At 43.1% G+C, this 17159-nt stretch overlaps 1 protein-coding gene across 1 annotated transcript; it reads left to right on the top strand.

Moving 5' to 3' along the window:
- The first annotated feature begins 973 nt into the window (after positions 1–973).
- angptl2b (angiopoietin-like 2b) lies at positions 974–16378 on the top strand. Its single transcript, XM_080004681.1, has 5 exons — positions 974–1538; positions 7140–8059; positions 12418–12611; positions 14893–15163; positions 15260–16378. The coding sequence occupies exons 2-5, from the start codon at positions 7165–7167 to the stop codon at positions 15457–15459; spliced, it is 1560 nt and encodes a 519-aa protein (XP_079860807.1). The 5' UTR covers positions 974–1538; positions 7140–7164; the 3' UTR covers positions 15460–16378.
- Positions 16379–17159: the final 781 nt, after the last annotated feature.

Here is a 17159-nt window from a genome sequence, read left to right as displayed (position 1 = left end):
ATTTTACGGTACAATATTGGTGATCTCACGAGGAGACTGACGGACCTTTTACCCTTAAATAATAAATAATTGGCATACTTCTAATACGCTTATAATCTTAGCAAAGGGAAATCCCTAATAAAAAAAACATTTTGTGAGACAAAAGAAAATCTGGCACATCACAGAAACAGCCAACAAGGTCCAAGTGAAGACAGCCATTGCCAATACTATGCCTGAGAAGTTTATAGAGCTTTGGCAGTCTTATCCGCACTCTGACACATCTTTAGTTTGTCTCAACATACTATCAACTTCTATTTGTCAGCGTCCATCAGCTAACAGAAACACAAGTAAACACAGCGATGCTTTGGAGAGAGCAGAGAGAACAAAAACAGAACATGAGCGAAGCGTCATAAGCAATCTGAAACACGTTTCACACCAGACACACCTAATCTCCAGGCTTTTTAAACAAGGGGTCAGCTGTCTCTGGCCCAGACCTGGTCTCGGTCCCGGCACCTGGAGCTCTTTCTTAGCCTTGTGGCAGCCCACCCCTACCACCACCACCACACCCCCACCACAGAGCCACCAGGGGCAAATATTGATTCATGGCCAATTAAGATCCGATCACTGTGACATCAGCCTGGTCTGCTACCATAAGGACAAGTCCCAGCCAGAAATAGGTGGTGGTGAGAAACCAGTGGACAGAGGGGGCAGGGGCCGGGAAATTTGAGTAGGGGGTATGTGTGTGTGTGTGTGTGTGTGTGTGTGTGTGTATGTGTGTGTGTGTGTGAGTGTGTGTGTGTGTGTGTGTGTGTGTGTGTGTGTGCGCAGGAGTGTGTACAGCTTGTGTCATGTGCATGCTTGCAGATCTCTTTGTGCCACAGGGAGGAGGGAAGGAGTGAGGGCTGTTGCTTTAAATAAGAATGTGTTCAATTTGAAGGAGAAGGGGGGAGGCTCTGAGCTCAATTTGTCTGCCTACTGAAACAGTGTGCCAGAGGATTTTTCATCATTTAGAAACACAAAGGAGAGCGAGCGAGAGAGGAGGAGAGGGGAGAGAGAGAGGGGGAGAGAGAGGTGTAATTGAGAGAGACTGCCTCTTTGAGCCGTGAGGCAAAAACGATGGATTCAGTTCTCAGAAAGTGACAGTCTACCCCGGACTCCCACTACTCCCACTTTTAGGAAACTACCTCCACCGGCAAAACAAAGTTACCAACTGTCCACCACTTTTGTGTTCAAACTTTTTTTCTCTCTTTCATGTGGACTCCTCAAAGACCTACTCAATGTTTCCGGTGGAATTCCCAGCAAGCTGAGTTCATGTTCGTCCCGTTGACTGTGCGTCAGTAACAGACTCTAGACCACAATTACCTTTCCGCTGCTGGAATGAACTCAGGTGACAAAGAGTGAGTCACAGAAACAGCAGAGAGTGCGGGAAGGAGAGTAAGGAGAACGCGGCGGGAACAGCTTTTCACACTTGGGATGACTTTTTACCAGCAGGAACTTCAATCAGTTCTTCCAAGAGGGAAAGGGAACTGAAGGTGCCTCGAGTGGTCTACAGTTACCTGGTGAGCATTGTGCGGTCCTTCGACTTTTACGGTCTGTGTTAATCATTATGTGATTGCTCATTAGTAATTTGTCAATATAATGTGCCTACATTTGAATCACCATAATGTCATCATTCGACTCTGGATAGGCTGTCTCGTGTGGCTGTTGGCCCTGAGGTGGAAATCAATACCTTGGTCAAAGTCTTAAATAACGGGAATGCAATCAGTTGTCGCCATGGAGTTTCGGACTAATCGTTTTTAAATTGTCTTCTTTGAAATCATTTTTTTTTAATTTTATGTACTCTCTGCGCCGGCAGTGGTGATTGATTTCATCAGAGTTTAAATGCCAAAGGCAAGATGTGTAATTATTATTTTTTTAATGTTTTAATCTGACAGTTGATGCTGAGAGGGAAAAGGTGGACAGAGGTCACTTTAACGCAGGGTGATGCTTTTTGGAGTCGGCTCTCCAGGCTATAAATTCTTGCTATCTAGATAAGACACAGCTTGTGACAACGCCGTGACTCCAAAGACGTCAAGGCAGGGTGGGACTGCGATTGCGATGATTGCACGGTGAAGGTGATTGCAGAGGTTATAGTTGATTTATACAGCTTTTTTTTCTACTCAAATCTTAAAAAAAAAAAGTAGACCTCCACGCAGAGTAAGAAATTTGAATAAAAAAACAAGATAAGCAGCTTTAGAACGACCTGGTGGAGCATTCCGTGGGTGCAGGATGTTCCCCTGGGCTCTTGAGGACAGGGGAGAAGACTGTTCAATCCCTGCTTTGTTTCTGTTGCCAGGGTAATGTTTGGATAAGGAGGCTTTGAGGTAGAACGCCAGAGCTTATCGAAACAATTCCTTTGACCCCCTGCCTCACTGTCCAACCCAGATCACAAACGGGCCGGTTGAGTGGTGGTGGCAGAGGGGTGGTGGGTGGGGGAAACAACACACAGAAAAAGTAGGACACAATGATGAAGCCCAAAATTCAGCCGAGGCATTCCAAAATATACTTCCCTGCACCATCAAATTGAGCAAGCAGTTGAGGTTAATCATGTTCCAAATGTCATGATACGGGTTTTCAAGGATTACATGCTTGAGGAAAGATCGAGGCCACTCTCAACGTAATGTAATAGCGCATATCACCATGAGCAAATTAATTTGACTCTGATCCAACAACATATTGGGTGTAATACAGGAGCTTCTGCCAGTCCTCAGTGCATTGAGGTGCTAATTTGAGCGTGCAGTATAAAGCCGACCACTTATTTTTCGCTTACTGGTGAATGTGTGCCTGTGTGTGGATGTGCTGTGACGCCCTGATGGAGATGATGCCGGTGATGATGTGATTAAGGAGCATTCATTCAGAAAGTGGGACAGCAGTAACAAAACGGGTCGGTAGATCTGTCTTAAACTGCACGGGGAAGAGATTGCTACTGTGGCCGAGGGTCTATCTCTTGCGGTCCGCCACCGATCGTTGACTTTCCATGTGTGTCTGTGGCAGCATGCTCTAATGAGGTGACGGAGAATGTGAAGAATGCCATGCTCCCGCGAAATGAGAGGGGTTGGGGTGAGAGACATCGGCGAGGCCGAGCTGGGCTGCTCACCTTCTAATTACTATGTGCCGAGCATTAAGAGAAAAGGCTGCCCGGAGACACGCTGAACTACGCGCACACTTGATTTAACATCAAGTGAAGCCCTGAAAAATTATTCCCTACAGCAAAGCCATGTTTATGCCCAAAACACAGTGAAACATGCAGAATGTTGTATTTACCTCACGCTACATCAATTGTATGAGGTGGCAATCGATTTGTTAATTCAGGAGTGCAGCACCACTCTCATTTAGACATTAGGTAGAGGTCTTCTCAACACTCGTTAATCATATAACAGCTCTTGACCAGTCAATGTTCGCTTGTTAAGGCAAACCAACGTTACGAGAGTAATGAGCTGGGGGGTTAAGAATGGACAGATGGAGGAAGCTCGCTGTTGTTTCCTGCGGCAGAATGTGGCCGGGGCGGATGGGACCCTCTCTCTCTGGAAGCCTGGGCACAGCATGGGTTGTTATTTGAAAACACACATTAACAGAGGAAGAAGTAAATCACAAAACACACGCACATACTACACACCCATACACACAGTTTATTATAAGCTGTATTCTAAGTGTCCCGGACGCAGAGCTCGTTTTCCAGAGGAGGGAGCCACAAAAGTCACTGAGCGGCTATAGCCACCTACATTTTAGTTGTGACAGAAGCCCATTCTATTATATTGGTTTGCATTCTATTTAAAGTCTAATATTAGTATGTTTCTTAAATTTAGATCTGACTTCACAGACTGGGGTTGGATTCTAACAATGCTTTGTTCTGCGCATCGATCAGCAAAAGACGAGGTGACTTCGTAGAGACAGGATTACTGCCACGAACGGCGCAACGGCTCTGTGGAGACAGTTTCATAGTAAATGTCAACCAGAAACTCAAACTTTTTGAGAACATTGTGTACTTCGTGAAATAGGTACCTTCATAGAATCCTCCACGGCTTTTAAGCCAGATCCTGTCTCCAGCCAAAACTAATACACACTGTGTTTCCAGGTGGTGTTTCTGTTTCTGGTTTCTGTTTCTGGAGATCTTCATACGCGTACATTGACAGTCCACACTCTCGTGAGCTCATCATTTCGTGGGAACGGTCGGTTAGTTGCAAACATTATCATGTTGTGTTGGTGCGTGGGTGTGCAGGCTATGTGTTTTTTTCTTTTTTGTGTTTTTAAATCATTACTCCCAGCACCAGTTCCAAGATGTGTGTATTTTTTTCTCTCGCCCCGGTCATCCTCAGACACATGTGGGATTGAGGAGCAGGGAGTCTCGTTTTCTCTCCGCAGCATGCCAGAATCAGACGGCGTTCACACGTCGTATTCTGGACGTAAACAGCAAAGAGGATTGAAAGCTCACATGGGTCATGTTCTTAGAGAGCGCTGCATTTCTCCTCATCTCCAACCTAATACGCTGGCAGGAAGCCCAGAGTAACAAGACAAAAACATGTCTGCTTCGTTCTGCTACTCCTGAGCTAATCTTTCTCGTGGTATGAGGGAGAGTGAAGGCGCATGTAAACGAGCAACCCCTGCACATTTTCTCAACCATCGTCTCCAATACGAGCCGTCGGATCGGACGGGCCCGTTCTGGCTCTGGGGAGGCGTTGCACTGGGCTCCTGTAATCCAATCTGCAGCAGCTTTCAATTAAGGAGCCCCAGGGGTTGAGGGCCTTGTTATCCTAACACAGGAGTCACATTCTCTTCTGGACATTGTGGCATCCCCTCCGCTTCTAATAACACCACATCGCCTTCAAACGCTGGCCGATCTTTTTATTCTAATTTTAAAAAATTCCTGTACTTTGAATTCTAGACAAACAGCTCTGCGGTAAATGAGAGGCTGCACTTTAAGCAACCCTTAATGGATAAAGCACCATGAAACACATCGTATCTAAACGTTGTTTATGTCTCAGACACAAACAGAAGTACAGACTGCTGCAGACAAGAGCTGATGTTTTGTAACATTCCTTTTGAATCCTTTAATTTGCATTACATGTGTTCAATTTATTACATTTTCTTATTTTCCATTTGTGTTCCACATGTATATCTATACATCTCAGAGTTTCCGTTATCCAGTGATTACCTTTTTTTCACCGGGAAAATCTGTTGAAGTCCAACATATTTAAATCTCTCCGGTCATAATGTCTGGTGAAAGTAATTCCCTCCAAGCACAATTTGAATTAGTGCTGGACGTTTAAACAAATACGATAGTTATCGGCATATTTGTTCCTCGATGTCGAAATAAAAATAGACTAGATAGACTAGATTAAAAAAAAACAACTCGCAGATCTGTTCATTTCCGCTTTCGGAAAGTTACAATGGAAAGCCAATCAGTTTGGACGATCTAATGTTTCACTTTCACTTCTAACCAAACAGATATAGAAATAAGCCCCGCCGTTGCGCCTCCCTTGTGGACAGGTTGCGCTTGGAAACACAACTCACAAGGAGCGGAGACAGAGACAGCGTCCATAACTCGGAGGAGAAGCAGAAAGATGATGCACCGTTGACAACAGGGAGACATCCATACATCCATAGTTGTTTTTTTTTTGATATTTAAGTCCCGACCCAAAGCAGATGGTAAATATCAATGGTGTAAAATAGGTTGACGAGATGTCCTGACGAAGACGGACCACAAACAAACAAACAAACACCACAAACTTTATTTATTTAGACCTACTTTTCATATTTATTTTGTTTTTGATTTTAGCAAAATTGTATTTAAGTGAAATGTTAATTATAGCAGCTGCACTTGTTACTTATTGTTGCGTTAACAGATGGGACTTATTTTACTTTGAATATTCAAAAAAAAGTATTATATATCTACGCGCCTTCATGATTTCATTCTTTATACAGTGTGCCTATGAAATGTTTTGAAGCTCAATAAACACATATAATATATGACCGGAATTTCTTCCATCTGTGCGGGACATTGAAATTTTCGACCACACGTGGACCGGCACCAATTTTTTTCTAACGGAAACTCTGATCCATCTATCTATCTGTGTGTCTTATACTCAATTCATTTACCTCTTTTGGTAAGGGATAGTGGGTTTAGTCTGACGTAACACAATCAATATTTAAAAACGCATCCACAAATAGCATCATCTGCTAGTGTCTCAAATTTTCCATAAGCAAAGATGTCCAGGCCTGCACTAGAGTGCAGATAGAAGTGTTTTCATGTGTCAAGACCCAACAGTGGCAGTCACCCAAGAAGTGCCTGATCCAGGACGTCCAGCTAAGCTAAACACACGCCCCTGACAGAACAGTAACAGAGAAACTACAAACTGCCATTATAGTGGTCATCACATCATTAGACAAAGAAAACATTTTCCTCTAGGGGAGTGTGGGAAGATTAGTGACTTTCAAACATCCTCTCTTGAAGACATTTGGAATGGTGTAGGTTAAACCTCTTGAAAAGAATGTCTATATTGAATCAGAAATTTCATACCAAATATGACATTTTGAAACGCCTACATTACAAATATACCAAGATACTTGCTGACAAGTTACTCCATAGATATTACATAATTTTAACAGGCAGCATCTGTTGGCGGTCCTAACAGCAGGAAAAGTGTGTATGGTTTAATTTAATCTCTAATGTTTTTAGTGGCCTCTGTTTGCTGGAAGTGTTAATAACTCGCAGCCCTCTCCAGTTTAGTGTAATGAATAGGGCTTCCCTGGGCAAAGAAACTCACTGAGCTGTGTGCCTCTCCATATCAGTTAGGTTAGTCAGGGTATCCCAAGGGGCAGGCTGTTTCTGGTCTCAATCAGCCGGATCGTGAAGGGACTCCATTGATATCTTGTCAGAGTGTGCAAGCAGCCAGGTTCTGAGGGTTCCCAAACCACAATAACAAGGAAAGAATTCGATACATCCTGCTCAGAAATGTTTTGGCAAAGGTTCTCTTGCACACACTTTGGTTTGCTCACTACTACAAGATACTATGACACATCAGCTTAGTGCGAGATGAGAACTGTCGTCAATAATCCTGTGTGACAAAAGTTTTCCTTTACAAGACAATACATCTGACCCTGTCATTTTGTGTCTCTATCAGGTTTTGGTGAATCTGAGCCAGACTCATGGAGCCCCCTTCGGTGGCGCTGCTGGGGCTCCTGCTAATGCATGGACTAGTCTGCAGCGTGGAGCAGACTCAGGCCAGCCCTTCCGCCGGCAGCCCCCTTAAGGGCTATGCTGGTCAGGAGAGGACGCAGGAGTTTGAGAGCAGTGAGGACGGCCTGGAGAAGGAGTTCCTCTATGCAGGAAGGAGCAAACGTGCCCCCCCTGACCTGCAGGGAGACAAGTGCTCCTACACCTTCATTGTTCCCCAACAGAAGGTGACCGGGGCCATCTGCGTTAACTCCAAGGAGCCCGAGGCCCTGCTGGAGAACCGGGTCAACAAGCAGGAGTTGGAGCTGTTGAATGTGGAGCTGCAGAAACAGAAGCGGCAGATTGAGACCCTGCAGCAGCTGGTGGAGGTGGACGGAGGTATCGTGAACGAGGTCAAGCTGTTGAGGAAGGAGAGCCGCAACATGAACTCCAGGGTTACCCAGCTGTACATGCAGCTGCTCCATGAGATCATCAGGAAGCGAGACAATGCCTTAGAATTGGCTCAGATGGAGAACAAGATCCTGAATCAGACTTCTGAGATGCAACTGCTCACCAGCCGTTACAAGGACCTGGAACACAAATACCAGCACCTGGCTTCCTTGGCCACCAACCAATCGACACTCATAGCCCTGCTAGAGGAGCAGTGCCAGGGTCGCCCTGTCCACCGGCCTGTTCCAGTCCCCCAGCCCCGACCGCAGCCCCCACCACCAGCCCCGCCTCTTAACAAGCCTTATCAGCCCCCCATGCCTCCACGGATCAACAATCAGATCACCAATGAGATCCAGAGTGACCAAAAGTCAATGCCAGCGGTGCTACCCACCATGCCCAGTGGAACACACAGCCCCTCCACAACGAACAAACCCTCTGGTGAGTCACTCAGTGCTCTGAAATGAAAATAGCTTTTTGTTACAATGATACAATGAAAATCTGTTGTTGCGGAAAGAGTGAAGCTGAACTCTTGTGATTAAGAGTTGCATGTCTTTGGTCACATCCTGTTCAGACTGGCTATCGGGAGCACGAGGACAAATCCCGGTGGGCCGGTTGCTCTGTGGACCGCCTGAGCAGCCCATTCTCCAAAAACAAGAGCGAGAGATCTGCATTGTCGGCCCACTCTGATTATGCACGAGCCCTTATAATCAAAGGGGCCGGTGACGCGCATCTCTCTCACTCTCTCTGAAATCACACACTTTAGGATCCTCCCGGGTATATACACCAACATTATTGGTTTGTGAGTGGCATTTAACATTAAGGGACGCACAACAGCATTTGTTTTTCCGAGTTGTGAGGGAATTTTTTCAAAAGCTAGCACTGCTGCATTCAAGTCCTGTCGGAAATGCTACCACGCTGCCTTCAAGCATTGGAAATATCAATTTTAGATATTATTTATCATTTATTGACCAGCAATACCCTAGCAATAATACAAATATATACAGGCTGGTGTTTGGTTATTTAAATATTATTTTATTGTCTATAGCCCAGCAATACCCAGGCCAGGATGGTCTGTACCTTAGCAGCAGGCCAAAAAAATGTACGGTACTTAATTTGTGTTCAATTTTAGATATTTGGAGTTTCTTTATTTAAATAGTTATTCTTTAACTGCACTATAGACGTTGAAATGTGTACAGTCAGCACATGATGCTTGTTATTATTTATTGTTTATAGACTTGCCTTGAAGAGTAACTCCTTCAAGTTTCAAGGTTAAAGTGATCGAATTGGCAGTGGCATTATTTAACTTATTTCCTGTGTTGAAATAGATTATACAGCCTGTTCAAGTATAGATATTTATTAAACACTAACTGCCTAAATCTATCATGGTATCCTCACAGTGGTGGCCTGCTGGCAACAAACCTTTCACTTCCTCTTAAAAGACCTCTGTTTTAGTGTTAAAGTAGCCTAGCCCATCCAATATGCTTATAAGTGGTGGTATCAATGGCTGGTGTGTTTGTATGTGTGTTGATGAGAGAGGGGTGGAGGAGTATCCCCAGGCTGCTTTTGGCGGGCTGGTCTGGGTAAAAAAGGTTTTGTTTTTTTTGTCCCAGTCCATCCCTGGTAGCATCTGAGAGTGCATCAATGCACTGCAACTATTAATCATTAACCACAAGAAAACATTAACTGACTACTCTTCAAGGCATTGTCAGTTTCAATAAGAAGTTCCAAACATTCTCAGAGAAAGGGCTCTTGAGGAGAACAAAAATACTGTTGTTTTCTAAGGGGCCACTGAGATGCATATCATTACCCTGATACAACCCAAAGCATAGAAAGAGGCTAAATACAATCGTGTGTGCCTCAATGGATCACTGGACTCAAGCCAAACACATGTTAGTAGACGATAAAGCTTTTTAATCTGTGTGAAGGGTCCTTTCATGTCAGTAATTGCATCAAATAGACTTTTCCGTATGCAAAGCGCTTCCTGTAATTTAGGAAGACCGTCTTCTTAAAAAAAAAAAAAAAAAAAGCAATAGCAACAAAAACAACGAGAAAAACCTAACTACCCAGGTCCACCATGGGTCCACACAAGCTTTTGCCATTGATATTTTGTGCTACTACAGTGCTTGCCATTTGTAACAGGCTGGATGTGAACAGTGCCCTTTGTCAAGAATGTTTGAAAGGACACAAGTAATTTCCTGCCCACAGTCAGGCAACTTACACCCTTAAAGTTACATAAATCCTCAACACGCAACAGTGAACCAAAGATGGGGAGAGAAAGAGAGAGAGAGAAAGAGGGATAGAGAGAGAGAGAGAGAGAGAGAGAGAGAGAGAGAGAGAGAGAAAGAGACTGGGTAGAATGAGTAAGAGACTCAGAGGGATACTACGGAGTGAAAGGAGTTGCAGGAGGAACAAATAACAAATGTGTAAAGCATGAACAGATAGAGATACAGAGAGCCAATGTGATGTCATTTGTTCCATTTCCACCAAGCAATGAATCAGTCAAATGTTCCACCAAAGCAGGAGACATTATCAGGAAGAACAGAGTGGCGCAGAACCCGGGCAGCACTCTGGCTTGTGTCTCCCAAATTAAAAAGTGGGATAAGATAGTTATTTGCTCGAAAATTAGATAGAATAGATTTTTTTTATTTTTGGGATTTCCAGCTCTGGGCACTTCTCTGAGAAAGTAGCTACTTCAAATAAATTATGACATTTATTTCATACTGTAAAATGTGTTATTTTCTAATAGTATTCGTACTATGCATTCCTTCCACACAACCTCTCTGTGCTGTTGTCTTCACCTGCCTCCACCCCTACCCCACCTCCTCTTTAAAAAAAACCCCCAAAAAGATCGATCTCCTCCCCTATATGACCCTCCTTTTCAGCTGTCCCCTTTGTCTTTTGAACACTTTGTTAAACAGGAAGTTGGAAAAAAGACAACCTGTAAAATCTTGAGAAGTTCGACACTTTCACTGCCAATTTGAGCAGGAGAACCATTGGAACCATTAGAGGGCTTTTTCCATATCTACTCCGTTGGGAACTTTTAATGGCAAACAGTAAGGCATTGAGGCATGGTGCCAATCATGTGGAAAGACTTGCATCAGAAAGCCAACTGATACGTATCTGCAGAATGTAATATTAACTTCGAACACTGATCTAACACTGTATAACAATTTGAAACACAAATTGGAGGCTTCGGTGGCAATCAGTGTCTTTACAATATTTGTTACACTTTCGGATCCTTTTACTTCTTAAAAAATAACAATACAGATTTACAAGTTCACAGTTTATTCTCCCCTGGCTTTTCACAAGCCAGACTTCAACTTTGTTAGGCTGATGGAAGAAAAATATATAAGTACATGGGAAATATTTATTTAAATTTGAAAACATTTTACTTGCAATCGGGCAAGGATGGGGAAACAGTCAAATAGTTCCATGCTTCCATACAAATTGATGCATTAGAGCTTGTTAGGCATGACATTAAATAAACAGTTTCAGGTGGCTGCAGTTGTGGACACTGAACATTATCCCATAAAAGCGTGTAATGTGTCTGTACAGTAATAATCCAAATCTAGAACTTAAGAAGAAAAAAAACTCAGCCAGCAAGCTACGGTTTTGCTACTGTTTCACCATTGATGGATCAGAACTCCCTCTGCCCACATGCCCGTGTTGGTTTTGGCTCAGCAGCCGATAGCCATTTCCCTTTGTGAGAACAGCTGCCAAAGTCAACTCTGCTATTATACTAAGAGTCTCCCCTGCTGAAATATGGGATTCCCTAAGACCAAGCATAAAACAAACTCTCTATGCGCAGTTTTCCCCCTGTATTTTTATTTCCTCGCTCTTAATCTGCTCTGCTAAAACACACAGTATAAACAAAGGTTTTTTTCTCTAGTAATGTTTTGCATTATTTTCTAGGGTTGTACCCGACTCAGAATTTTGTCAGTCGAATCAGATTCAGCTGTTCAGTGTGACTATTCGACTATTCGGTAGCGCGCGGTGAGGGGGGGTGACACGGAGGAACGGTATTAAATGCGACACGGGCTCAATTATTAAAGATCAACGACATTACGGGTACTGTAAACGGTATTGGAGAAATTAAGAAAAATCCATTTTCCATTTATTTCAGCTATATTACCCGTTTCTAACTTGCAATAAGATTAAAAAATTCGTCAAAAAGCATTTTCGCTATTATCCGAAGAGACATCTCTCCTCTCTCCCGCTCCATCGGCAGAATGGAGATATGCGTGAGGGGGCGGGGCCGGCATCCTCTGCCTGGCTCTCACACAGGCATGAGGAGGCCCTGCTCTAAATGACAAATGCACGGCGAGTGCAGACTGCGCCCCGAGTGCAGACTGCGCCCCGAGTGCAGACTGCGCCCCGATCGCTCCCTCTCCATGCGTAATGTGCAGAAAATAAAGCAGTGGTAATTCTGCTCCTAATTTGTTTTCGTTTTTATCTTGAAAAATAAAAAAATAACCGATAAAATCTTAACAACACCCATCCCTACGGGTTGTGCCCTGTTCATGGCTATCGGGGCGCACGGAGAGCTGTGTTTGCATCCGTGTCCGGATGATTGACACACATCAAAATATATTAATATATTGTCATTTTATCCCTGTGCATTTAATAAGCTTCTGTCTGTTTTATCCTGTTATTGGTAATACACACTGACTGACTGACAAAAAAAAACAAAAAACAACTTGAAGAATCTAAGTCGATTGGGGGGTTTCAGACTGATTCAACTCGTCGACTTTCAGGGGGAAGCCCTATTATTTTCTGATTCTTTCTCGCTGAATTAGGTCCATGGAAGGACTGCCTGCAGGCTCTAGAAGACGGCCATGCCACCAGCGGCATGTACCTGGTGAAGCCAGAGAACGCAAACCGCCTCATGCAGGTGTGGTGCGACCAGAGACACGACCCCGGCGGTTGGACCGTGATCCAGAGGAGGCTGGACGGCTCTGTCAACTTCTTCAGGAACTGGGAGACATACAAGGTGTGTGAACCTCACACCAAATCAAAGGCCCCATAGTTTGACTGCACACAGGTTGTTTATGCATGTTGTTCTGAGACTAACCAGATGTGAGCAAAAATGAATTGGCAATTGTTAAGGTTTTTATGATATCTAATGAGGCGGCAGCTGCAGTGATTTTGTCCAGTCGGTCACTGCGCTGAACTTCTGACTCATTAGTTCTCGCAACATCAGTTGGTTCTTTGTACAATTAGTACACAAGCGACACATACTGACTGGGCAGCATTGAGTAGATTGCAAACTTGGGCCAAGTTAGAGCAATTTCCTTTTATGTATGTTACATAATCTGGATCTGGATAGATCCAACAGGGCGCCACTTGTGCTGGAATTAGAATGTCAGATAAAAAGGAAAGAAACCTCCCTTGGGTACAAGCACCCCCAAGCCTGAAGTTTATCGTTGTGAAACTACCTCCAGGATTGGTTTTGTTTGGTTTTCTGTTGCTAAAGAGACGGCTTGGCTTTGTGTGTCTTGCCTGCACTGTCAATGCGCTTAAAATCATTATTGCTATCGAGTACACAGCTCTGTAATGAAGTCAGCTGTACTGCAGGCTCAGATGTCCCCTCGTAGTCAAACTCATGTAATTTATTTTTTGCAAGGAAAAACTGTTTTGACGCCCGAAGTACACCAAGCGTGTTGGCGCAGCGTGGCAGGGAAGTGTCCCATGTGTGTCGATGTTGTCCTAGAAAGAGGAAGAGTATTGGAAACTACAGTGATCTACATCTTTTTTTAACAAATAGTTTGATAATAAGTTTTATGTCTCGAAAACCACCAATGATTTTATTAGTTATTGGTTGATTTCTGCTTATTTTTTTAGAAATTTGACAACACGTGTTTCAGATGACTGTTTAACTTTGTGTGTATGCAAAGATTATAGGACGTATTGTGATAGGAAGACAAAGTCTTGCAGTTATCCAAGGTATACTTTTTTTTTTTTTTTACTAGAACTGCTGCAACAATTCTGTCCTGTGGATGAGATATAGGATGACAAGAGCACAGCTTTATGTTACACAGAACCACCACCAAACCCCCTCTTTGGAGAATGATCTTACCATGTTTTGGTCTATAAACAACGAATCAGTTCTCCAAGAGGGGAGAATCACCACGGGTGAGACAAATAAACATCGAACCAAACAACATGTACATGGAAAAACATAAACATAGAAACGTCAGATGACAACCATAAATAACTTTTAATATAATTGAAATGTGAGCCACAACTGTAATTGTTGAAATTGGTCAGTGGGGTATGTTTGCACTGTATTGCATTACTTCTACGTATTACAAATGTTCTTCTTTGTGTTTCAAACGGGTCTTTATCAATAAACAAACCACAGCAGCTCTAGATCTCCGGTGCAATGTAGGCTCATATAAAAACTGATTTTTAATTGATTGCAAAAACATTTCTGTATAGTTTATCTCATGTTTCTATGGAAAACGCTTGCTTAGTTGTTGTAAAGACCGCCCGTAGTTAAAAAAAACTATATACACATAAAAATAGATTAAATGGCACAGCTGCCGTGGCCAGTGGAGCTGCAACAGTGGATTAACAAGGATTTAATATTAAGTGGCCACGTACGGCACGCATCCTTAGGCTGTGCCTATGCACCTGGTGACTGCTACCGTAAGAAAGGCTTTCAGAATGAAAACACCATATTGGGAATCATCTATCAAATATGCCAATTTCACAGATTACTGTGAAATTTTCAACAACCTTTTCAAAGAAACACCATTGGACAAGGGGTCCTGATTGAACCTAGCCATGAGAACTTTCTGTGATAATTCTCAAACAATATTGGATAAATACATGTGTGCAATCATGGGAGAAGGGTTTTCCCCATGAACCAAAGCAAAGCAAGGCAAGTTAAGAGCACAAGATAAAGAACCAGGGCTATAATAAAGTATTACACTTTACCATTGAACACTCAGCTAGTGTTTCCGATCCCCTACAGGGGAAACCACAGGCCATGGCATTTTATAAATAACTGCATCTGAGTGGAAATCTGGGCAACCGATGCCTGCTATTAACTACGCTCATGGTCCATTTGTTATAATGTACTCTGATAAAAAAAAAAAACCACGCAGTAAGTGCTTCACCTATAATTATCTCCAGAGGATGAAGCAAACAGTCCTGAATGAGCCCCTGGAAATCTAAACCAAATGCTCTAAATCTTACAGAGAGATTGACAAAAAGGATTCTCCGTTTTCCAGAATATAACGTTGTCTTGTCTTGTTTGTACTTGGCAGCAAGGCTTTGGCAATATTGATGGTGAGTACTGGCTGGGTCTGGAGAACATCTACTGGCTGACCAACCAGGCAAACTACAAGCTGCTGGTGACCCTGGAGGACTGGTCTGGCAGGAAGGTGTTCGCAGAGTACGCCAGCTTCAGACTGGAGCCCGAGCTGGACTTCTACAAGCTAAGGGTGGGCCGTTACCACGGAAACGCAGGCGACTCCCTCACCTGGCACAACGGCAAGCAGTTCACAACATTAGACCGAGACCACGATGTGTACACAGGTAAGAAGCCAGAGTGTGAAAAACTCTAATTATATTAGAACCACCTTTGTATGTAAAATGGTATGATATATTGTAATAATGTGTACATCTCTCCAGGGAACTGTGCCCACTACCAGAAGGGTGGCTGGTGGTACAACTCCTGCGCTCATTCTAACCTGAATGGAGTCTGGTACAGAGGGGGACACTACCGCAGTCGCTACCAGGATGGAGTCTACTGGGCCGAGTTCAGAGGAGGCGCCTACTCCCTGAAGAAAGTCGTCATGATGATCAGGCCCAACCCAAACACCTTCCACTAGGCAGAAATATGCTACAAACGAGTGGAATCATTCAAAGCCAAAACACACGGAGAAAAGAAACAATGACGTTGAAAGTGCAATAATTAAGCATCAGAATGAACTGCTCGTAACTTCACTCTGGTACCTCTCGACCACCTTCCTCAAAAGAGTGCACTGTCATAGAATTGTTTTCTACTTCTACACCTCCGACATGAGATTCAATATAAGGTGTATAAATGGCTCAGGAGTTTGAAAGTACACTGTCTTTAGCTAGTTATGGATAGTACTTTCCTCTGGTATGTCCGTGAGAAAAAATTTAATGTAAAATTAATTTCACGTTAACTGACAAATTACTTAAACTTGAGAATTTTACAATATATTGTACTTTATATGTGATGCCGAATATTGCATTGACATGCAAGGGAGGTTGACACAGGAAAAACTATCCAGTGACTAAGTTTTACATTCAGTCAAAATGAATTCTTCAGGTATGTAAATTACAGGAACATCATAACATTTCTTTGAATTTCCTTACAGGTGTTGATATTATGGCCAGTGTTCTCCATTAAGTGTTATAATTGTCCCGTTATCTGCCATGAAATTATGTCATTTCTTACAATAATAACTTTCGATTGCAGCAACTGTGTGTACTTCTCTGATAATATCCACAAAAAAATCGCAAGTGCTCTCACCTCAAAGTCAATAGGCCTATTGAAACTGTTTTTTTTTTATATTTTACTTAAATTGCTTGGAAAGATATCCATTTGCTTGTACGAACCAGGCACTGTATTTACTGTAAAAAAAAAAAAAAAATCATTGATTTGTTGATGTCGATAGATCCAACACATTGCGTCTGTAAATAAAAGATAATTGTAATATAATGTAACAAAATTTATCATGTATCACTACTCATTTGCAATAAAGTATGTACAGCTTTGGCTTTACTGTGGCTCTTTTCTACATTGGCGGTAACTAATTATATAATAATAATAATAAAAAAATGTTTTTATTTATTTATTTATTTATTTTTACAGTACACGGTCTGTTATCGAACCGTTCGGTACGCTACGGTTCAATACGCATCCGCGGTATTTCGGTATCACGCTAGAAGTCCACCGGACGCGTAGGCGCGGCGTACGGGCTGCTTCCTATTGAATCCGCTGTAGCAGCTCCACCGGCCGCGGCTGACGTGCAAGGGGGTCAACCTTGTCTTTTTCTCCAACCGCGCCCGGCTCCGCAGCCTTTTCCTTTTCAATAGAAACACGAGGTGAAGCTACAGAGAAATGTCTTCGTAAAGTGTGCAATCAATCAAGGTGTCCAGTCGGAAAATGACCCCCTGGGACGGCCGTGTCCCTTCCACTCGCACTCGTGTTGGGTCGTTCACGAACGATCCGGTTCTTTTGTAGGATTGAAGGGGACCGAGTGTCGCTGGGCGAGCCCTTCTTTTTTGTGAAGTTTTTTCCGTTTTGATGTTGTGTTTGTTTAAGTTGGCGTCTCCTGCCACTGGCAAACGTTTCTCCCTCTATGTAAGAGACACCCTATGCTCCTCCCTCGCCGCGAGGTGCCCTGGCTTAAAAGGAACCCACTGTCACGTCAAGTTCACGACGCGGAGGCACACACGCACTGGTCTGACTGAGGTTTTATTTCGATAAGTTATGTAAATATTATTTTTATTTATGTGTAAAAATACTGTTTATACCTGTTCTACACAAAAAAAAAAA

This window comes from Zeus faber (assembly GCF_960531495.2).
Source record: "Zeus faber genome assembly, chromosome: 7".
In the NCBI taxonomy this organism is placed as follows: Eukaryota; Metazoa; Chordata; class Actinopteri; order Zeiformes; family Zeidae; genus Zeus; species Zeus faber.
The sequence above is the reverse complement of the archived record's forward strand: the minus strand, read 5'-3'. Positions and strand labels throughout refer to the sequence as shown.